Genomic DNA, 25264 nt, shown 5'->3' with positions numbered 1-25264 from the left:
AGCCATTCCCCTATCCTAATCTGTACTATGCTGATACCTGCAGGTTTACACATTCTGGAAATTGTTTTCTAAGCTATGGGCTCTCCTGGAATAGTTGGATCTCTTCCAGTGATCCACTTGGATGTTTATCTAAACAGATTCCATTATTGATGGTCTTGGTGAGCAACTTAAAACTTTGTCAAACCTACCTTCTTCTATCTTACCCTGTATACTATATGTAGGTCCTATTCTCTGGACTTTTTTTGCTACTACTTTTTCACAATATTTTATATATTTTGTTTCGGTTTATTCAAACACCATTATTCTTTCTTGTGCACACCTCGGGATTCCTTTGCATGGGATACGTAATTTCATGGTTGTGGGCAGAGGCACACCAGATAAATACCAGTGATTTGGTTATATTGATACTCAATGTACCGTTCATTTTTAGGCATTAATTTTCAATGTGGTTTTCCTGATGAAGGCGCCATGTTTGCCGAAACGCGTGTCGATACATTGAAGAACCATCATTACATCATCTTGATTAATCACTGCATTATCTTATTCTCAAACTAATTTTGTTGTCTCCATTTTTTAATGTATAGTTAGTATACATTGTAACGTCACATTGTTTTGTGTGACAACTCAGACTTTTCCTTGTGAAATAATATCAAAGTATATACAGTTGTATCAATTGTACATGACATTGACTTTGCATACTCCAGTGTTTGAAATTATGTTGTATTGTTTCAGTTACTTTATCTATGTCAGTTGTCCATTGATATAGAATCCTATAGATTCATAGGTTTTTAGCTATTTTAATAAGTTTTGTGTTAATAAACTGGACCTTTCATAATTAACAGTGGTACATTGAGTTTAGTGCTGCCACCATAGGTTCTAGGTCTGATATACTTCATGACCAACTGGTTGTCTAGGGATTTCTTATATTTAGATTAGAAGGAGCTCATCCCGCTACTCAAGAATTCACAGACAAATGGGCAAAGCATTACACAATCAAAGCAGACACGTTGGATTCCTATTTAAAACAAAGGAAAAGCACCTGCACTGACCCTTTTCCAACACAAACCTTTAAGAGTGGCTAACCCAGCCTCTGCATTCCTTCCAACAAATATCACACAATGAATTTATGGATCTGGTCAAAGCAAGCAGGCCTGTTGGCAGACCATCTGACCTATGACCACCAGAAACCTTCAAGAAAAGAATTCTTCCTACTTCAACGGCCACATCAGTAAGAAGAATCATCAACAGTTCCTTAACCACGGGAATATTTCCAGAAGACCTAAAAATAGTAATATGTACGCCCCTTACTAAAGAAAACAAACCCGGTCCCGCTTAGCCCCAACAACTACAGACTAACTGCAAATTGGCCTTTCCTGGGCAAACTGATAGAAAGAGCAGCATTCGCCCCAGATGTCACAATTCATTGAAGACTTTGAGATTTCCAAACAGGATTCCGTCCAGGAAGATGCACAGAATGTGCCCTCATTGCCACCTGGGATGAACTTAAGAACACAGTTGAGTGGAACGGGCTGCTGCACCTCTTCATTTACACCTCTCAGCTGCCTTTGATACAGTTGATCATGACACTCTAATACAAAGACTCTAAGAAGCCGGCCTAGAGGGGACTGCTCTTGACTGGATCCCATCGTACCCTCGAAACAGAACAAATCTCATCCATTCCCCCTTTATTATCCAAACATTACTTGACAAAAGCAGGTGTCCCTCAAGGCTCTGTCATCTCACCCATGCTTTTCAATATCTACATGAAGTCAATCAATTTCACCTCCCATGCTATAACTATGCAGATGACACAAATACTCCTTAAACTGAAAGCCCGAAAGACATTGGAAACTCACAAATTTTCAGCAGTTGCCTCAGAGCCTTTGATCAGTGGATGGCATAGAGCCATCTCAAATGTAATCCTTCCAAAAAAGAAATACTCAAATGTGGTGATTGGAAAAATGATGATCCACTTACCGCCTGGCCTGACAATCTGGGAACACCACCTAAAGTATCTAAGGAAGTAAGAAATCTCTTAATTACCATGGACTCCAAGCTATCAATAAGTGCCCAAGTGGACAGGCTAACAAGATCAAGATTCATGACTATAAAGTCTCTGCAACGCATCTTCCCCCACCTGCGATTTCCACACAGGGTCCTGGCTATTATATCTCTTGTACTGTCTAACCTCGATTACGCAAATAGCCTCTACCATGGATCATCTTTAACCCCTTCCATGCGCATGACGGAACCACGCCGTCATGAGCCACGGGCGGCTGGTGCTCATGATGGCGTGTTTCCGTCATGCTGTGGCCGCTCCACCCAGGCAGCACTGAATACCCGCCTGTGCGGGCCAATTAATGAGTGGGCGGAGTCGTGACGGAACCACGCCGTCATGAGCACAGCTCGCCCGTGACTCATGACGGCATGGTTCCGTCACGAGCATGGTGGCTCCGCGCTCACCCCACACCCCCCCAGCGACCGCGGCAGAATTAGTGCCACGGCTAAGAAGTTAACAACTATGAGACGCCTACATTAAATACAGGACTCTGCTGCCAGTCTACTCATACATGCAAAGCCCCAGCCCATATCTCCTGTGCCTTGAAGGCCCTACATTGGTTACTGGTTGCCAGAAGATCCACATTCAAGCTGCTTTTTATCACCCCCAAAGCGGTTCATCAGGAATAAAATCACCAAATACATTCAACAAAGGAACGTCCGCTCTAGATTGGCACCTCGCCACAATCCCATCACACAGGAAAAAAACATGGATGGCACTTCCTTCCTGTTCAAGCAGCCAAACTATGAACCCCCCCCCCCCCCCCCCAAACATAAGATCTACAGATAACTATCTTATCTTCAGAAGACTACTCAATCATTGGCTCTTCCCCACATAACCAACATACTCAAACATAAATGTACAGTGTATCCCTGTGTATATAAGCATTTATTTGAATTATATATATATATATATGTATCTGGATATGTAAATCTCTTTGTATAAATGTGTATTATAATTTTGTTTATAAATATATAGATATCAATTAGGTCTGCTTAACAAACGTACATATTACCTATGGTTATATTATTCTATGTTTAACTTGTATATAGGTTACTGCATAAATGAGTACATTTTTATCATAACTGTTTATCCACAATTGCCTCACAAATTATTAAAAGGAGAAAAAAAATATAAAAACAAATACATTAGCTTAAACTACAGCAACACTTGAAATTCTGAGTTTATTAAATACAACTTAAATCTAGATACATTACCTTCCTTATCCATATATACCTTCCATGTACTGATGTATCTTTATATTTATTATGTTACTCCTAATTCAGCATCTCCAATGTACTACCCGATATCTCACCCTATACCTCTCTCAATATATTCTCTACCTCCACTCTCTGACTCATCCCAAAACCCATTCTACTACTATAATCCCCCAAATAACCCTTTCAAGACTCTTCCCTCCACTTCCTTTATTTCAAAACTCCTTTACCATTTGGATCTCCCAAACAAGCCTTTCTAAACCCTTCCATCATGTATTCCTCCAAGACTCACCCGATACCTTATCTTTCTTTCTAATCCACTTCTAGAGACTTTTACCCCCTCCATCTCTCCTTTACTCATCCTAAACCTCCTCCTATTGCTATGATCTCCAAATAAACACTTTTAACACCCTTCCCTCTTCTATCCCTCTACTATCCTTTTCAATCCAACTAACAGACTCACATGTCCACATGCTTCTTCTTCTTGACAGTGATGACAGTACTTCAAGAGCAGAGTTTCGAGGAACTGATTCAAAAGCGACATCACTCTCGCATGGTACAATTTTAACTTTCTCAATGTTTTCATATTCGTGGAAGTCATCAGGTTGTGCGAAACAAATAGATAACACAATGTTCTTTCTTAATACTTTCTCTATTTACCAAACCCAAATGTGAGGTTTCTGACACTTCTAGGAGGCCATGAGACCCTCAAATTGCTCCTCTCATTGAGCTTGATACTGGAGAAAGTGGAGATGGTCTTGTGCTTCAATAGTTCATTGCAGATGAGGTGAAGAATTCAAACTTTGCAGGACTTCAGGGCAGTAAGGATGGGACTGAGGCACTGATAACCAATGAAAACAACTCTGTGAAATAAATAACTAATAATATTCAGTAAATACAAGCTATAGACATGGAAAAACGCCCATCAGCTTCATTAATTTATGCAGAGGCATGATAAGTTATTTATGGATGCTGTGGTTTCGAGCTATAATGGTTCTATTTTATTGTATTGTGGCATTTTGTTTAGCGCCTCATATCCCTGATGAGGCCCCAAAGCACTTTTGAGTGATTTTGAAGAAATGGTACTGTTGAATGTACAAACGGCGATTACCTGCTCAAATAACCCAGTGATGGAAACAAATTCTATGCACGCATCCCATGGGGTATCATGCTGGATACAGGGGCAACTAGCACTGGAGCCTACTTACCCTAGGACTTCTGGAAGGAATATAAAAATTCCAGGGTAAATCGAAACAAATACAACTGCCTACTGTAAAAGATTTATTCCCGTTTCCGGTTTCTCTCATCCATGCAGCTGAAAGTAAACGCTTCCCTCAGTCAATGCCATACGGTCTAAGAAGGTCCATCTTCTCCAGCCCAGACGTGGTTAGGAAACAGGAAATCTAGTTATGTTTTCAGTCTTTTCGGCTGTCCAAGGCCGTATGTGATTATCTGCCAAAGCACACTGTGGCATGTGGTGAGGAGATTTCTTCCCTTGGACCACCTGTCACACCCAGCATCCTCTTCTTTTAAAAGCCCGGCTGTGCAGAAGATGTCTTTAATTTGCTACAGGTACTTTTAGATGAAAGGGTGAAGAACTATTTGCTAAAATGATCTGTCCTATTCATTACGAAGCAGCTTAAGGCACTGGATCCAGTTGCAGAATGCCACACAGCAGTCTTCCATTTAGAATTGTAGCTCGTCTTTGGTTTTCTCAATATGCAGTGGCGGCTCCTCTATTAAGGCGGAGGAGTGTCACCCCACTACTTTTCAGCAGTGAAAGGAAAAATAAAATGATAATAACTTAATTTTATTATCATTTTATTTTTTATTGATGTGGGCGCTGCAGTTTTGCGAGGCATGGCTGCTCTGCTGACAGAGCAGGGGAGAGGAGGAGTGGTTTTTACTTCCTAATTGCACATGAATGTTTGGCCGGCCGTTTCAGGCTTGCCAAACATTCATGCGCACTTAGCATGTTCTCCACCAAGGCTGCATTACAGCCGGGGTGGAAAACATGCCCAAGCCCCCAGTCGCCGTCTGAGCGCCGAATTAGGGCACTTAGACCAATCACAACGCTGCTTTGCAGTGTTGTGAGTGGCTCTGGGGAGCCTGGGTGCTTCCTGGGTGTTTCCTGTTCCAGCCGGCGGGAGGAGTAGAGAGGCCCAACGAGGAGGACGCGGCAAGGACATGTTGAGTAGGTAAATTCAATATATTTGTTATTTAGACACCACCCCAGATCCATGCCAGACACAACTGTCAATATAACTTGAGACTTAACGGAGATACTGGTTAAAGGTACTCATTCTGGCATGAAGGGATTCCCCAAAAAGTCCCTCGCACTAGTACAGAGTGGTAGATGGGGCCTGTTGCTGTACTAATCGCTGCAAGTTCAGCGGTTTTCATTTAACACACATAAATTCACCAGGAGTGCATCCTTATTGTGGCACATTATTATGTAGGTAATGAGGAGGTATATGAATGAATGAATGCAATTGACTGCAAAATATAACAGCTGCTATCTCGTTTAGCTTTGAACATCTACCTTTGCTTACCCCCCGCTCACTTTCACCCACATGTTTCTTATTCATTACTCTGTAACTGCTCTGATGGAGCATTTCATGCAGAATTCCATACATTTTATAATTAAGTAAATGCATAATAAATAAATAGTAAATAAGTTTTAAAACAAAAAAAATAAATAACCCTCAAATAACACCTTGTAGGATCAAGGGTTTACATCATTGGTTGTAGACAAAAATGCACGTCTGATCAAATGATGACCTAACTGTTATAGTTAGATGATGCCCTTCGTATGTTAATTGAGCAAGGATGCAGGTTAGCATGGTTCTGGACTACTAGGCAGACTAATGGTAATACTATTGCTTAGATTTACTAATACTTTGCTCATAAAAGTAATGCAAACTGCCAAAAGTCTATATTGGGATTGTGCTGGAAAGTAGCCCTAAAGTATTTCAAAGTAGCCACTTTACACTACTTTGCATCAAAGCGGTGTACCATAGGTTGTACTTGGGCATTTTCCCGCAATCCCCCATGGATTTCGATGGAAATTCCTATCTACTAACATTGCTAGAATGGGCTTTGTTAAAAAAATCATGCCTCCACGAGGAAGGTGCAGCGTTGGAGAACAGTTTTCTTTTCTCCATATTTTTCTAACTTTGCATGTGTATTGTACTATGGAGCACGCATACAAATTTGGAAAAATATTAAATCATGTGTAGGAATAGTATTGTGTACTGGCAGAGCACCCTTCCGGTACATAACCTAAGGTAGACATCACACACACTCCTGGACCAGGGTGCTGGCATGGCACAAGGCAACCAAAAGTGCACCGGACTAAGGCAACCAAACGTGTACCAGCACAAAGCAGCGAGAGAAACGGTTCCACATCTTAGTAGATGTGGCGCTAATCTGCTCCATGGCTTTGACCCAACACAGTGCATCAACTTTGGTTGCAGCACTGTGTAGGAAGCTGCCTCTTTACATAATACACCAAAGAGAGGTATATTGTGTAGAAAGTCCAGGAATCCCTTATGACTGGACAGGGCTTGCTTTAACAATCCGAAGGTGCTCTTTTAGGGGGTAGTGTGGTCGAGCAGCCTTAGGCTTATCAAGGAGTGTTAGACATTTGTTGCATACATACAGTCAATAAATGATACACACACTCACTCAATAATGAGATTCACACCAACATAGAAAAATAACACATATTTTTATTTAATTTTAGACACCAAGAACTTTGTTTTTGTTTAAGTACTTTTTTAAAATAGCAATTTTGAAGAAAACAAGTATATACACTTGTATTGTCTCTAATGCATTAATATTATCCCATGGGGAAAAACACATATACTACATACAGGTACTTAGCAGCGTCTCATAGGACCAGTCTTCTGGAATTAAGATAAGTATGGAGTAAGGTCCTAGGCAGCACCAACAGTTTACATCAGTAGGTTGCAGAGGTGCTTTTCGGCGCTGGGTGCCTGGTTGGTTTCAATGAGAGATGGTCCTGGGAAAATAAGGCTGCGAGCTGGGACTTGGGGGCCAGTCCGGCTGAACCAGCTCATGTGTTTTAGGGTATTGGACACATAGGGCCACCATCGGTACACAGCAACTCGGGCTAGGGGGCATGTGTGCAGTGGGGATTTGTCCGGCGGGATCGCATCGAGAAGACTTCTTGCGGTTTGAGGGGGCCTCCAAAAGAGGTTGCAGGCAGCAACGGGAAAGTCCAGTCTGGGCAAACCCAAGGAGGGGCTCAACTCTGGTGGCTCTCAGGACCTCGTTGGCACCACTGGCCCAGTTTGACTCGGGCAGATGGGTGCAGTGGTGCTTTCCTGTGTCAGGTTTTTGCGGTCCAGGGTCTTTTCAGTTCTTCTTGGGTGCTGCAGAGTGCAGGCAAGTAACTCTGCTACTCCCCGGGGGACACTGCTTGCTCCTTGAAGTGCTTGCAAGCATTTGGAGGCACAGCAGCTGCTGGAGGAGTCATCTTTGGCACAATTGTCGGGGACAGTAGGCAGGCTGGCAGGGCTGGCGCCAAGTCAGTTGCTGCTCCTCAGGTCGTGCTCTTTGGGGCTCTTCTGTGTCCTTCTTCTTCTTAGGACATCAGAAACTGCTTTCCTGATGCCAGGGGCCCCCTAACTTCTATATTTAGGGGGTTGAAGGGGAGTGAAGGGTGGTAGCCAGTGGGCTACTTACCCTTGGGGGTCTCTACACCCCATATGACCACTTCCCGTGAGAAGTGGGCATAACCCTGTCCCAGTGTTCCTAATTCGGCCATCACCAAAATGGCTGAATTTTCCTAAAGGGTAGCACATCAGGCAGCTCACCTTAGGGGTGTGAATGGCCTGGTAGTGCACCACGCCTCCCTGCATATCTAATTTCCAGCTTGTCCTGGTGCCCTGTCTGTGATTACATATCAATGGCGGCAGAGGCCTTTGAAGCCTCCTGCCTTGATATGCTGATTTCTTAGCCATATTGCTTCCAGGAGGTGACAACATCTCTGACCAGAGCAGGCACTGTTTCTGACCTCAGAGAGCGTAGGCGCTTACCTGCAGGGGTCAGAAACCTGTCTGTGGTGGCAGGCTGGCTGCCATCATTCAGCCAACACACTGGAGGCTGGTAAGTTTTCAGGGAGCATCTCTAAGGTCCCCTCTGGGTGCATGTATTAATAAATCCACCACTATTATCAGTGTGGGTTTATTAATACAAGGCGATTGATACCAAACACCATAGATTTCAGTGAAGCCATCATGTAGTTTTTACCAGTGTCCAGCACATGTACTTAAAATGGCTTCCCTGTTCACTTTTGGTATCTAAGATTTGACGTAGACATCACAGGGACATATATGCTTGTGCAGATATGTCAACACATGTAATATAGTGCTGCCTTAGGGCTGTAACGCCTGCTGTAGGGATGGCTTACCTGTACTACATGCAGTGTCTGCAGTCATGGCACACAGGGATGTGCGCCATGTCGTGTTTTCACTTTTATCTGCACCAACACACGCAGCTTGCAATGGCAGTTTGCATGTTGGTGCTGAGGGAATTGAGTTGATGTATGTGCAGTGTAAATATGTTGCGTGAAATGTAGGTTGGAGTGTAATTATGTATTGGAGTCATCTGGAGTTGAATTGTGTTGTGTGGAGTGTAATTAAATGGTTTGGAGTGGAATTATGTTGCATAGTGGTATTATGTGAATTGGAATTTTGTGGCATGTAGCGGAGTTGAATTATGTGTAGTTTATTATATTGGTTTGTAATTATGTGGCATGGAGTGGAATGATGTGATGCAGAAGTGAATGTAGTTGAATTGTGTTGCATATTATGAGATATTTAAATGTGTTGTGTGTAGTGGATTTATGCGGCATCAATTTGTGTGTTCTGGTATTGTGTGACGCTTTCAGCCAGTTCTGTTGCTTTACCCCTGATGGTTTACCCAACAGGAAAAGTGAAACTAGAGGCTCTGACAATCAAAATGCTACTGAATATATATTTCACATACCTACAATATCAATATTTTAATATTATTTCTTTATTCATTACCTAGCATATTTAGGAAAATAGGGGAATAACAAAAGGATGTGTTTAAGGTTGCAGTTTTGCTGTTTAAATTCCTAATAACATTTCTTGTGCTAGGACAGCATTAACATTTAAAAGGTAATAGGCGAAAAAATATTTTACTAGGTCATGCGCTGATATTTAATTCCAAATGAAGATAATGCTTTGGAAAAGCAGCACATATGGTGGAGCAGCACAACATAAGATCTACTTGTTACAGCAATAATCTGGGAGTATATCTGGGTCACTAGCGCATCTGAAATGTTGGGATGTTAACTGTGGCGGTAAAGGGGAGAGGGGCCATCCTTCACCTCAACTCTAAACTACCAAAGTCTTCAAGAAACCCAAGCATTGGTATAGCCAATCGGTCTTGGCTTTGGGACCTTCTAATTGTTTACCTAGACTCTTGCAGTGGTCCCCAACCTTTTCGGTACTGAGAGCTACTTATGTTCAATGAAACGCATTGAGAACTACTAATATTATTAGTGTTGTATAATCTCAATTTTGTTATATCAACCAAGCAAAAGCAAAGCTTTCTAATTTAATAAGCTGGGCTGGCCCACAGGTAAACTACTCAGAGGTAGCTGGAGAGCTACAGTAGCTCACGAGCTACTGGTTGGAGACCCCAAAGCTAGAGTTATTGGCTGTGCCAATGTGTTAAAGTTATGTTTTAGAGCAGTGTGGCTGCTGTGTTGCATGTTGACAAGTTATAAGAAGAATTGTAATACACATTCCTGCTTATTTATATATAACCAAAAAGATATTCTGTACTATGGACAATCCTATTAAAAAAAGACAAAACATATTTTTTTGTGTGTTTGTATATCTGGTAACTGTTTTCTGCCTATTCTATTGCTTCTTTGTATTATTTTGTTTTTGTTTTGGGGGGACATAAATAACAGGAGGGTGGATGTTGGGATATAGTATTTGCATTATTATAGTAGTTGGAGACAGGTAGTAAAGGAGAATGAAGAGTACATTTGTGGTAATGGGGCATATTATAAACTGTGTGGGCAGAGTGTGAAATCAGTACAATGTAATATATATACAAGTATTGTGGTCGGAGATAGAGGATCAATCAATCAATCAATCATGGAACTTATATCGCGCACTACTCACCCGTAAGGGTCTCAAGGCGCTTGGGGAAGGGGGTCTGCTACTGCTCGAACAGCCAGGTCTTGAGCTGTTTCCTGAAGGCCAGGTGGTCCTGGGTCATCCGCAGGTGGACGGGTAGGGAGTTCCAAGTCTTAGCTGCCAGGTAGGAGAATGACCTTCCTCCAGCGGTGGCTCTCTGGATGCGAGGGACGACGGCGAGGGCGAGGTTAGCGGAACGTAGCCGGCGGGTGGGCGTGTAGAAGGTGAGGCGGCTGTTGAGGTACCCTGGGCCTAGGTCGTGGAGGGACTTGTGTGCGTGGGTGAGGAGTCTGAACGTGATCCTCTTGTTGACAGGGAGCCAGTGCAGGTCTCTCAGGTGGCACGAGATGTGGCTGCGTCGGGGGACGTCCAGGATGAGTCGGGCGGAGGCGTTCTGGATACGCTGAAGTCTTTTCTGAAGCTTGGCTGTAGTACCGGCGTAGAGGGTGTTTCCGTAGTCTAGTCTGCTGGTGACGAGAGCGTGGGTGACCGTCTTCCTGGTCTCGGTCGGGATCCATCGGAAGATCTTTCGGAGCAAGCGGAGGTTGTGGAAGCAAGCTGAGGAGACGGCGTTGACTTGTCTGGTCATCGATAGGGAGGAATCCAGTATGACGCCCAAGTTGCGTGCGTGGTCCGTCGGTTCAGGTGCGGTGCCTAGTGCCGGGGGCCACCAGGAGTCGTCCCATGCGGAGGGTGATGGTCCCAGAATGAGGACTTCTGTCTTGTCCGTGTTCAGTTTCAGGCGGCTGATGTTCATCCATTCAGCGACGTCTGTCATCCCTTCGTGCAGGCTGGCTTTGGCGGTGTCGGGGTCTCTGGAGAGGGAGAGAATCAGCTGGGTGTCATCGGCGTAGGAAATGATGTTGAGGTTGTGTTGGCGTGCGATGGCAGCGAGGGGTTTCATGTAGATGTTGAAGAGAGTAGGATGAAACAGTGAGAAAGGAGAAATGGTGACAGAGAAACAAAAGCAAGACATAGAATAAGAAAGTATGTGTGTTTGGGGTTGAGAGAGAGCTAGAGGAAGCGAGAAATGTTTGGGGTTGTGAGAAAGATAGAGGAAGCGAGAGAGAAAATGAGTGAATGTGAGTACATAAAAACACTTTTCTTAAAAGAAGAGACAGAATGAAAGATCTTGCACTCAACCTCAAACAGAACGCATCATAGCACCATTCGCCCAGTCGCCAGCAACAGAGGAACAGTCTCTACCTCGACACAGATGCAACCTATCCGAGGACCTCAACTCTTCTCTGCAGTAGAGCAGCAGGAGGTCTGTAAGGAACACTAAGCACTCCTGTGACCAGTCAGGCCAAAACATAGAGGAGCTTCCACTGTATGCACTGTCCCCTTAGAGAGTAGAGAACATTCCTTGCAGGATGTTAAGAAATATTTGTAGGGATTGGGGAGTGAGACGTAAGTCCCTGAAACAGTGCTTAGGGGTGGGGTGGTGTGGCAGACTTTGTGACTTGCAATTCCCAAAGCCCAACGGCTTGGGACAATGACCTCTGCTATTGAGAGTAACCCTTGCTCTGACACCGACAAGTCCTTAGAATATACGACCACAGTCGACTGACCCAACTGCTCATGGATGCATGGTGTGGAAAATGGAGTAGGAGAGGCTGAGTGGAGATTCTGCCTCCTCAATTGTGACCCCAGATTGACCTTCAGAACAGAAGGCAAAACCTAGCTGCTCATTGCTGCTTTGATGAACCCTGGAAGGGGCAACATTTTAGACCCATTGGATGCAAGGCCAAATTCTTGCCTATGTAAGCATTTGTAATGTGCATAGGGAATAAACAGATTATAAGAGGAAGGTAGACAACCTGAGAGGGATAGCAACCAACACTGGACAGGAAAGAGAGTTATAAAGAATTAAGGAAAAAGACACGAGAAGCCCAACATAGGTGATGGGGGTAAGTAATAAGAAAAGAGTGGGAACGGCACAGAAACCACAGAAGAGTTATGAAAGAGTTAAGAGGAAATCAAAGTGCAAATCAAAGGAGAGAAGAACTTAAGGAAAAGCCGCAAGGAAAAAATAGAACTTGGGATGAAAAAAATGAACAAATCAGAGGCAGAGCGGACTTGGCCTCAATTATCAGATAGGTGTTGAAAAAAAAAGTCCACTTAATCTCCACAAAGAGCCCTAACCCTACATTTCCTAAGTGAAGCATGCAGTAGTTTCAGGAGCACTAGTTAGCTCCCGCTTTGACTATGGCCAGCCTCATTTGCGGTCTTGCCAACTACAAGGTCCAAAAACTGCAGAATGCTCAAATTGCAGACAAGCGTCTCACTCATCTTTGGGCTAAAAAACATCAATATGTGACATCGCAACTAAAGGCCTGCACTGGCCCTAATAAAAACAAGTCAACGTCACTATAACATTCTGTTTGAACTGCATCACTAGAGTATTGAACAGCCTTAAGAATCAGCGTCAGGGGCACTGGCGTAGTAATATAGCTTAAGGAATTGAAGAGGATGTGGTCAGAGCTTCTGACTTGAGAAAAATGTATTTTTGAGGCCTCGTACTGCTTGTTTACCTCACTTTGTGAAGGCAACCCTCATCTACTTCTGGAATAATAGAACAGCTCACAATATGTACACACCTATAACTCTATAGAGAGCCTCCGTTGAAGGGTACTAATTTTACACTTATTTCTACCCAAATCAGCTATTTTTCTGATGTTACCACCCTAAATGTTCAGTCTAATACATTTCAGTAGAAAGAAAAATGTGATCAGTATTCTGACGTCGGAACACACTCATTGCTACTTTGGCAGGTTGAGTTTTGTATCGAAAACATCTATCCATTTCTTTACTTTGGAGTAAAACTGAAACCATAAACATTACACAAAACATTTGAATAAACATTTGAGGAAAATTAGCATTGGGCTCAGCATGCAACAAGATACCAGAGGTTAGAGTCATGAGTCCACAGGTTAAGAACCACTGCCTTAACTGACACTTGTGGCAACTAGACATTTATGGTGTCCTAAGAGATCCAAGACAATCAATGATGGAATACTGTATGGAAGCCGGGTTTGAGTTACAGTGAAGAAAGTAAGCTACGCATAGTCTTACTGAGCTCCTCAGTGAATGTATGAGGTGGTTGCTGGCAGAAACGGTGCATGTACACTGCCTGACCGTAAGTTTTCCCAGTAGCAATCTCATACTTACATGTGGACAGTTTACAAATAATTCCATAATTCATTCCAATTGCTATAAAAGATGGCAATTATAAACAGAAATTACACTATCAGGGATCTTAATAGGACCATAACAGGGTCTGTTTATTAGCATGATCAAATGGCTACAAGTAGGGACTATTCTAATCAGATTCGTCTTTTTTAATCAGGATAAAAAGAAACTTTAAAAGCTTTGATGTTTTTATGCATAAAATCTTTAAAAGATTTATTATGAAACTTCATCACAAACAAATCTCTCAAAACATTATTTGATTTATTTACAAAAGACATACACCTTTAAAGAAGGGGCATATTAAGAGGACACATCAATGGCACCTTTGAAAAAGTAACAAAGCCACTCTTCAAATCTGAGAATGGCGATGAGTATAAGCAAATGCTTTACCATGAGATTTTTATAAGAAAGGTTTATATTTACCAAACTCAAATCTCTTCCATTAATGCAAATGCCTTATGAGTCAGCTTTTCTCAAGTCAACTCAGCACTATTGAATCACTCAGAGTTCTGTCTAAAAGACTCAGAGTGGTGGCTACTCCACCAATCCTTTAAACCACTTTAATTGTAAAGCAAGTGTCTCTTAAATATAATACTTCTTAAACAAAAAATGTAGATGCATTTCTAAAGTAATACCTGTGGAACACATCTTCTAACACATTTTAAATAAGACAATTGTGCAATTGAAATAAATTCAGTCGCCAAGAGAAACATGAAATTCATGGTTGGAAGTTGGCCCCTATCGTTTTGTAGTCACATTTGCTGTGCGTTTAATGACAGAGGTCAAATCTCAGGGTCTGTCTACCAAGGGAGCTTGATATTTACTTTTCTTTCTCTGACATCAAAGTGAGAGGATTTAAGTAACAATCTTGCCAGGTACTAGAAAAGAAAAGGTTTTCTCTAGCACACAACATTTAGTGCCTTTAAATGAATTGTTCAAATATTTCAGAATATGTCAGAATTAGAAAAGGATAAATTAAGCACTTGTTCTATGTTAATATGATGAATAAAAATCAGTACACTGGTGATGCCAGCTCCATGCATTATCGTTTGTGTGCTGTATAGTTTTATCAGTAAAACTGTATGCGCAAATGTGATGATCATTTCAATTAAAAATGAGTTGTCTGTGAGTACATTGCACTAACACACCATGCTTACTCTACACTGCGCCTCTCCACTCTACAACACGACACGCCACTCTACAACACAACACTCTTCTCCACCACACTTCACTCTATGCCACTCTATGCCACTTCAGTTTAGGCCACGCTACTTCACTCTATGACACGCCACTCTGTGCCACCCCACCACACTCCACAGCACTCTGTCATTCTACAACACTTCATGCCACTTTAGTCTACTCTACACCCACTTCACGCTATGCCATACCCATCTATGACACTTTACTCCATTTTAAGCTATGTCACTTCACTCTATGCTTCTCCACTCTACGTACGACACTTTATGGATTCCTATGGGCCTGGAGGCCCATAGGAATCAATGGGAAGCCATTCACCATTACCGATTCGGTAAATACCGAATCGGTAATAGGGGTAGCATATTCAAGGCTGGCAGGGTGTCACATTGACACCCTGTTGCACCCCTGAATGGTGCATGTGTGCACATGTGGCGCACATACATGCCCTAAGGGCATGTATGTCTGCCACATGGCACTGTCAAAACAGCAAAATATAGATTTTTGAAAGGTATTCGATATTTATCACCAACGTGTATTTGGTGGTAAATACCGAATCCTGAATACAATAAAACACTCACTTGAGTGCTCCCTACATATGATTTAAGGATTCGGTAATTTACCGAATCTGTATTTTACCGATTCTGTATTTTACCGATCCATTACCGATTCGGTAAATTACCGAATCCTTAAATCATGCCTCCTACATCTCAAATGCCTAAATACCGGTCGGTAACGGGATATTTACCGAATTTCGGCTGTTACCGACCGGTATTTAGCTACCTACATATGGCCCTATATGCCACTCCTCACTTTGCCACTTCACTGTAGGCACACTACTCTCCTCTACGCCACTCAACTGTAGGACTCTACTCCACTCTACGACACTCCACAACACGCTACTTTATGTCACTCTATAACATTTCACTCTACGACACTCCACTCCACTCTACTCCACTCCATGACACTCCAGTCCATGATGCTCCAGGCCGTTCTAGGACACTCTACTTCACTCTTTGCCTATCCGCTCCACTCTTCACCACTCTACGCTACTCTCCTCTATGCCACTAACTTTTTGCCATGCAAAATAGCAGCCAAGTTGGTGCACAACACGGATAAAACACATTGACAAAGCCAATAGCTCTTACATAGGCACGGCCTATTGGCTTTGCCAATGCTTGTTTGTGTAGTATCATTTATGCACAGTAAAAGTCAATGCACTACTACGTAACGCTTACAGAATCAAAACATGCACCAAGTGTTTTTAGACTTTAAATTATGCATCTCATAATTCCCACCGGCATGATATAAACATCTCGTTTTTTTCATAGAGTCAAAGGATTGCGCGTTATCACCTATACTGGGGGGTTACTTATAATATGGGAGATGCAGGACATTTTAAAAAAGGTGGACGGGACAATCTCCAATTTTGTCGTTGATGTGTCACACCCCCTAAACTCTAAATTACCCCATTAGGATGTATATAGCTGAGGGGAGAGGGATGCGTTTCATGACCTACTGGAGAGTGGGGGCTGCCAGAAGAATATGAACATGCACTACGACTATCCCATTTAAAATACTTACTTACAAATTATTTATATTACTCTGAAGTAGGGCTTAAGGGAAATTCCCTTTACAAATGGGCTCGGTCTCTACGGATTCTTTGCTGTCCTGAATAATAACAAGATTCAGTGGTTCCACAGTACATATTGGATATTTTTGAAAGGTTTGGATAAAAACTATACAGACATTTGTTATGATACAAAACAATTGGTAATTGACTCATGTTTAAGTAAATACATTTATTGAGCTGACTATGCGTACATTTTTTAAATTGTTATTTTTATGACACCAGCTTTAGCAGAGTACCATCAGGAAAGAAATTCTATTTTTAAGGCTGGGTGGTTGTGGATTTACAGCTATTTGCTGTTCAGTCATACACCCCTTGACATCTGTCCTGATGTGCGACTGGCTCGGCGCCCAGGTAGGTTAATGTGGTGAGAGTATACGGACCGCACGCCTGCACAGAAACAAGTTTAGTTTCAAATATGTTCACCACCCATGCCCAGATGAAAGCCCTCCCAAAATAGAGCTGAGGAGTGCACCTGATGATTTTACTTTGTGGTGACCTGCAGAGAAGAAAATTGACCCATTGATTAATGTGACCCGTCTAGGGAGGGGCTATTGGCTGCCACGTCTCCTTACTGACCATCTTCAGACCACCCCAACTGTGAAAATGCCCATATATTTTCGTTTTCATTGAATTTCTCCTCTCAAAGGGAGGATCTAAAAAGAGTACTGGTGATTCCGTAAATAACCTTTCTTTGGTATATGTTTTGCCAAGGGACATGTTATTCCACTTTTCTTCAATCTCACCACTGTTGGGACATGCTTAGAATGAAGATATGGAATGCCTGTTTGCAAGGAGCCTTTATAGCTGGGAATGCCCAGTGCCCAATGACGTTCGCTTGCCCTTCCACCAATACACCTTAGTACTACACCATGCACATGCAGTAGCAAACAAGATGAAGGATAAAGAGAAGAAATACATATTAGCATACCCCGATTGACGCACTGTCCATTAAACCTGTTCCTATTTACTCATAAGACTGAATGATGCTGCTTAGGTTGCTTTATTATTTTGTATTAGATGTGGGTCAGAATATCGTGTACAGAAATAGTGTCTGCCCTAAATGCTATTTCCCAAATATCATTTTAAAAATGTCAGCTTTTACAGTGTATAACCTCAATCGGGAAATATTTTTGCAAACAATATTTGGACATGATATTTAAGTTAGACGATATTGTGACTATGATGCATAGAATTCTGCAATTTAATGCTTATTTCATTATAATCAGCGACTTTTGATGCACTAAGTCGGTGATTATGAAGAAAAGATTTCAGAACTCGACTATTAACATGACAATGCTTGCTGCCAGAACCAGCAGCCGAGGTGAAAGGCAAGGCAAGTCAAGGAGCATTATTGAAGCAGTTGTTTAAAGCAATGGAAAGGGAATGTTGTTTTTTATCAACTGCTCTATTTTTTTTTTAACTTACAATGACAAGCAGAGAGAGCATGTTTGTTTTTTGCACTCCTTAGAGAAAAGCTAGAATCTTTCTGCATGTTTCTACACATTCGAAGCTAGTGCAGTTTTTAAAAAAAACAATTGACTTATATTGAACTGTTTCTAATACCTGTTTACAACAAATATCTAACATGTTTCGATGTTTTTAATTTTGCACTATAGGTTTTATTTTTATTCTTCATGTTTGCAAACATGCTCACTCTTTCATATAAAAGAGCTACGCACCGAGGGTTTAAGTGGTTTGTGGGAAAGGTGATGGTTTGACCATGTATTATAAGGGATAAAGTCCCCCCTGGTGCACATGATAAGAATATTTCAAGTCACAGAGGAGACCTTTAGCCTTCTAAATGAACTCGGTCTTCAGCCTCGTTCATCTATTTGGTTATGGAAGTCACTTGTAATATCCTTAAAATGTGTGGGGTTTACATTATCCCTTATACTATGTTATTATGCCATACATTCAGTAAGCATTTTGCATGAATGATTGTATGTCCGAGGTCTTCAAACTGGGGGGCGGGCCCACCTAGGGGAGCCTCAAGTGATCCCAGGGGGGGCGCCAGTCTCTGGCCAGAAGAAACATTATGCTTTGTTTTCAGCCCAAAAAATATGAGCGGCATTAAGCTCGTCTGTAATGGGCCATCATTAACATCCTTTGTCATTTAAATCCTGGCTGGGAGAAGGCGTCAAGAGGGAAGGGACTCCAAATTTTCTCCGAAACACCCACTACCATTTAGAATAATCACACTGTGGATACTGTTACACATTAGTAAGGCCTCCCTCACCAGAATCGCATGTTTGGAAATCCTGTATTTGTTTGCATTTCTAAAACAGTGACAGAACTTAGATGCAAAGTTTAAATAAGTCTAGAAATATTTAAACATTGGCAGTTAAATAGAATAATTGTGAAAAATGTTGAGGGGGGGCCTGGTGGGTTTTTTCCTACACTGGGGAGGGCGCGGAATTAAAACGTTTGAAGACCACTGTTGTATATAGATGTCTCTACATTGGCTTCATGCTTCTATTTGTCTGCCTGTTTTAGTTGCTAGTAACACTACCCAATTTACTGTGAAATAATAGCAATCTGATCAGGGTATGTGCTGCACCAAGTCTGGTCTATAGGAACAGCATCTAGGCAGATGAGAGTGTGAAGCACTTGGAAATACTCTAGCTGCTACAGGATATTCAGATCATCACAGGACTCAGTTTGAGTGATTCAGTGAAATGGGAACATAGGAAAACTGCACTTGTAGCTAGTCAGAGGGCTAATACACTTTGGTACTCTTCACTTTGTTGACAGTGTAACCCATCGCACAATTTCTATAAACCTTCAAGAATATCTTTGTGTGTGTGTGTGTGTGTGTGTGTTTGAGAGTGATTAAATGGATTCAGCAATCATTGCATGTTTTCCCTAAATAAGTTGATTTGTGACTGTGTTTGTGATTGTGGAAGACTTGAGAAACTAAGGACGAGCAGTGCGGATGATCGAAGTGACTGTGTGTATTTTAAAATGGTCTGCCCTTATTATATGTTTATGGACAAACCACGTATACACATTGTGTGTACATGGTCAATAACTAGTGAACATGATGCAACCTAGTTGAAATTGGCTAAGTTAGTTTGGGTGAGAGCTTATGGGTAAGCATGGACACAGGAGAAGGCTGATTGTGCTGTAATATCAAGTCCCAGGAAGGAGGAGTTAGCAGAGTGAGTGCCATCTGGTAGCCACTGAGTCTTGGCATTACTCTATGCTTGGAATTGCTTCTGATTGTGCAAGCATCACAAAGTACCATTTTGACTTGATTTAGGAGTAACCGTCACTGATGAAGGGCAGAAAGAGTCTTTCGATGTCCATATGATACTGGCAAATGTTACATGGATATGAAGTGTTTGTATTCACCACCCTCATGCTGTATGCAGTTTTCTGTACTTGTTTGTATTTGTTGAAAGTTTTTTCCCGTAGATTCTGGCCAAAAACTGAGAATACTCTCAGATACATTCCAGCCACATCCTTTTTTTGTACAAACTGGGTAATCGCTCAAGATGATGTGTTTGGATTATGGGAACAGCGAAAACTTGGCCTGAAGGAGTAATGGTCCGAGTTTTCCCTCCTTTAGAAAAAATGGACTTCTGTTCCCAATTCCCACAGAACAGAAAAATCTATTTGATGACATAAAACAATACAGCATGAGAATTTCATCGGAAATCTTGCACAACCGACAATGTTGCACTAAGCCTAAACAAACATTCTAAGTGGTCAAATCGAAGGAAGCAGTATATTGCAACATAGAAACGTTACACCAAGCCTAACAGCTGTTTTTCTTGTATTGTGTATGTTTAGGGAAACTTTCTCAAAAAATGAAGGCCATAATTCAAACTGAGATCACAGATGACAACAGATGTTGCACAGACCCAGCTATATGTGATGTTTTTTCGGCTCTGCTTCTTGTTACTGATGCCTGTGAATATTGGCCACCTTTTTTGGTAGACCTTTGCTGCTACTAAAAGCTGTAGTTTTAGCTAGATGCTGGCCAGGCACTAGTGTCGTGTTTTTGTAAGACTCACGTTTAGTCTCTCATCAGAACAGCGTGCAATTGCCAAGGAGCACACATTGTAGGCTGTTAGTGCAAGCAGAAAGACACCCAGGTAATGGTAACACACAGCACACAGCACGTCCCAGGGGATTTATTTGGACACCTGAATACTGCAGCCAAGATCCTCAACAACGACATACCATATCCCCTCAGATGCCTCATTACTCAGTGGCCAGCCATCATCACAGCATGGGGTAACCAGGATGTGGAATATATCTAGAACTTTACCCCCATTCCACCCATAGTAACATTTAGATAGGATTGTGGAAGCTTAGAATTTTGTTCAAGAAGACTGTTGGCAAGTTGGTTTGTTTGAGAGGGGCTCGGAAAGCCACAGGATTGCACCTAGGGTTATTTATGACCATTTGATCCTTCCTCTGTGAGCAACTGCTGAACCTTCAGGGATGGCAGATTGGTATGCTCATTCTTGATGTACAACCACATGTGTCACTCCAGTAACACCAAGTGGTATACTCCAGCTTTTTAATTGCACTTTTATGATCATGGGCAGTCCACAATATAACATGACAAATTAGGAAATGTGGTTTCTTGCCTCAGGAGAGGACAAAAGCTTATGGCTAGCTTGTATTTATGTATGGCACCATACCAACACCATAGAATGTTCATCCTTAGACCGACATAGGGGTATTACTCAAAGGCGATTTTAATATGAAAACACTTTGGGGCTAATCACGAGTCTGGTGGTCCAGGTACGGACAGACTTCGCAGGGGCATGGCGACGGCGGTCTTCTGACCACTCTAGATCAACTAGGGCAGTAAGGCCGCCCTGGGACCATCACAACCACAAGTGGTCAAAGATCCCTGGTGGTGGCACAGCAGTCTTGAGGCCACAAAATATGGCGGTCCCGCCAAGCATATTATGAGTTTCCACTCCGCCGTGGTGTGCAGGGTGGATCCACCTCCATGAAACCCACGCCGGAGAGGAAATGAAGGGGGCCCTATAGGCCCCCCTTGTTGCTCTGGGCCTGAGTATGCATGTAGGGGGCACATGCTGTGCCCCCTCATGTGCATGCATGCCAGTAAATGGACGGCATGGGCCGCAGCAGTCCATACCATGCAGGTACTGATTTTGATGTTCCCATTGTGGTGCCTATTTCATAGGCACAGCCGTGGGAACTCCAAAGAATCGCCTGCCAGACCAGGAGAAAACTCCTAATCCAGCAGGTGGTTCAGCATACGTTTGGCGGTGCTGGAGCAGGCGGTTGCTGGAGCGGAGCGGGCCGTCCCGCACCGCCAAGCTCAGAATCAGACCCTTTGTATTTCGATTCAACTCTAACAAGTTTCACAGTCTGAAGTGTTCGCTGTACTTTTCCCTATTCTGAAAATTGTTTTCAATACATTTTATTGTACATTTTTGGACTAACAGGCATTCTGTGCCAGTGCCATTCCCTGCCATAAACTTAAAACTGGTTATTCTGAAATGAGGATACATATAAGGGAGTGGGCGTATTCAATAAAATCTCTGCTGTCTGACAATCTATGACATACATATTAGATTTCTACTGTTGTGCTGGAGATGAAGGAATTGCCAACTCGCAGACCTTTTTAACCCCCCATGACCACCCTTTTGTGCCCGCATCTAGAGTGATATGTAGAGCTCGCATCGGTGAATGAAGACTCAGGTACAAAGAGTCTGTACTCCTTGTGTAATGCTCAATAGCTACGGTGTGCTTATCATATATATAACTAAGTGTGAGGATACTTGGGCCCAAACAAATCTCAGAAAGTGGTGCTTTATTTAACGTTGAAGTGGATTTCTTGGTACAGGATTATTTATGTGGGACTAAAACAAATAACTCTGCCCCTCAAGTGATGCCTCTATTTTTCCCAAATGTATATCTTGTTCGTTTTATATGTATCTGTCTTGTTTATGTATCTTTGTGATTTATATAAGTTCGTCTCAATAATGATAAAAATATATGCAATATTCCTAATAACTTGTCATCATGCAGTGGTTAAGACCAGTGTTTACACCATTTAGAAGCACTTTACGTAACAAGTGTCAATACCTCCTAATTTAATTGCATTTAATTTACAAGAGCATTTCTTGAAGTAGATGCGCTAAGCAACCAAATATATCTTAATAAATCCTATACTTCGCACATGTGACATTACTATAAAAGCTTAACATTTCATCCTTGCACTATAAATGCGTTTCGTGACCCTGTGTTGTTTTGTTGACCCTCACATACCCTATAGGTGTCATGCTTTATTATCTAGTCTCATCCTGGTCCCTATTAACCAAGATGGGCTCTACCGTATTCTAGAGAGTACTTTTGATGTGTAATTCTAGACGTGGTCTACTGTAATTGTAGATAAAAATACCCAGAGATCACCAAGGTATCCCTTTATTCCATTACGTCTGGTGTGGCAAAAAACTAGTCATTCAGGAAAAATTGCAACAGGTTATTCCACCCTACTTAGTCAGTCAACATGTTTCAGCCCTCTAGGCCAGTGTGGGTCCAGGGCTTTCGTCAGGACCACTATGTAGATGCATTTTCTCCAGATCCTATTTGGTCAGATTAGGAGTAATAAAGACAGCATGTAATATTGAGAAAAAATGGAGGGCCTACTTGCTTGGGTTTCCTATAAAAGCACTTATTAATGCCTGTATTGAGAGAACTAAGAGATGGCATATAAAACAGACACAGTGATCATTTACAATCAATTAGTTTTTTCTTTTTTGTTGTTGACAAGCATATAACACAGCATGCATTTTGCCCAACCTATACAAAAGCACAACACTTAAATGATTTTAGCCAATAGAGAAGCTTTTTGCCCCAGTGATTTCTACCAATGCAGAAGCGTTGTGTCTCAATGCATTTAACCAATGCAGGCGTTCTGTGCCTACCCAGTTTAGTAACAGCACTTTGTCTTTTCTAATATTTAACTTCAAATGTATCCATTGAAACGCTTTTGTTTGTAAGAGAGTGTACTGTATCTAGTCACAATAGACTATGTGATCCAGCGGTGGCTTGCTACGAGTTTAAATCCCAACCTGTCCTCCAGTGTGTTGGGTTTCTTGGTCAACTAATTGTACCACCCTGAACCAGATCTCTTTCTCTTCGCTAAATCATTTTTGAAGAATTTGGTGCTAAATCACCAAAATAAAGTATTCTAATTTATTGCAGTTTGAAATTGTGTTTATTTCCCTTTGCTCACCAGTGATCTGCCCAAATCTCTGACTGTAAAGTTTGTCGTTAGAGGAAAAAAGTGATTTAGGCCACTTTCAACCCTTGAGGGAAAACAGACAGCCCTTATATAATTAGCTATGCTAGTTTCTTGTAATTTATGTATAGTTCTTTTACTGATATCGATCTATGTGTCCACCATTTTTATTTTATTAAGGCCTCCGATTTCTCAACTCCTTTGATGTCCCATTTACTGAAACATCTGTACCACGTCATCTTGAGAGGTCTTGTGGGTTTCAACAATGCAAGAACACTATCAACACGTAAATCTCCTTAAGAACTTCCTCCAAGTTGTAGTTACCGCACTAATCACACTTAAGTTTCTCCCCATGTTCTGCTGAATGATGAGGCCTCCGAGAGTAACCTTCTCTCTCTCTCTCTCTCTCTCTTTCAGGTATGGGGCCCATCCACATGAACGAAATTGAATGCTCTGGCTTTGAGAAATCCATCACCGACTGCAGGTTTAATACCCAGTCGCTGGGGTGCAACCACGAGGAAGATGCATCTGTGAAGTGCAACATCCCCGCCATGGGATTCCAGAAGCAGGTAAGCCTGGGTGAAGACTGTCGGGCAAACTACTGACTTTAAATAATCTTCAGAGCTTGCAAATGTAAAATCGTTTTACTAGGGTTAGGTCTTCCAAATGCTGTACCATAATCCTCTAGCTTCAACAAAGGCAGGACTGTTGTGCTGCTAAGGAAAGAAAAAGATCTCTGTAAGTTAACTCATGTTAATGCATTTGTATTGCTCATGTCCCTAAAAACAGGGGCCCAAAACTGCAGCTCCATATTTGCAAAGAGTGGCATTCTGATGATGTCAACGACCGTGCTCACTTAAAAAATGCCTTTTAGCCAGCACATAATCAAGCATTGCACAACTGTGCAAAGGCTAGCCGGCTGGACTTCATGTGACATTTATAATCAAGGTACACGCTCCAGGACAATTCAATGCAATGACATCACCCAAAGGTAAAATGTATAAATTATGAAGTTCCATAAAAAGTGCACTTTATCCATTTATTTATTGGAATGGCATTTGAAATTCAGCTTGCACCTTGTTTGGAACTAGGAATTTCTGATTTGGCTTTGCATGAAATCCTAGAGGTGTTTGTGCAGTCCCTGCCTCGTTTCACCCCTCCCCCCCCCACCCCTTTGGTTTAATGTTCATGGATTTGCACAGGAAAGTGGATTAATCCTGCCATTTGTGTTGCTTTGTGTCAGGTAGCACCACTGTGTGTCACGCAGGCAGTCTCACAAACACCCAGTAACTGATAGTTTATATTTTCCTTCTATGGTTCTTTTGCTCTTCATCAAGTTTCCTTTTTTTCAATAGTTTTTGTTTTTCATGCAAAATCCAGATCATCTTAAAAGTGAGCTTTATTTTGAAAGAGAACGTGCAGACTTTTTATAATGAGATTGGTTCAAAGTGCCATAACTACAATTTTGTAGGACATACATAATAAAGTGAGTCCACGCTGCAGATGCTTTTCCATCGGTCACCCATTCCT

General features: G+C 42.0%; 1 protein-coding gene across 1 annotated transcript in view; it reads left to right on the top strand.

Moving 5' to 3' along the window:
- The window catches only part of LOXL2 (lysyl oxidase like 2), a 377239-nt gene that overhangs the window by 256379 nt on the left and 95596 nt on the right, over positions 1–25264 (top strand). Inside the window, exon 7 of the mRNA XM_085633231.1 lies at positions 24152–24303. Within this exon, the coding sequence (XP_085489357.1) occupies positions 24152–24303 (152 nt within the window). The remainder of the gene's footprint in view (positions 1–24151; positions 24304–25264) is intronic.

The sequence above is a fragment of the Triturus cristatus genome, chromosome 11 (assembly GCF_964204655.1).
Source record: "Triturus cristatus chromosome 11, aTriCri1.1, whole genome shotgun sequence".
NCBI lineage: Eukaryota > Metazoa > Chordata > Amphibia > Caudata > Salamandridae > Triturus > Triturus cristatus.
This window is presented reverse-complemented; position numbering and strand designations above follow the sequence as displayed.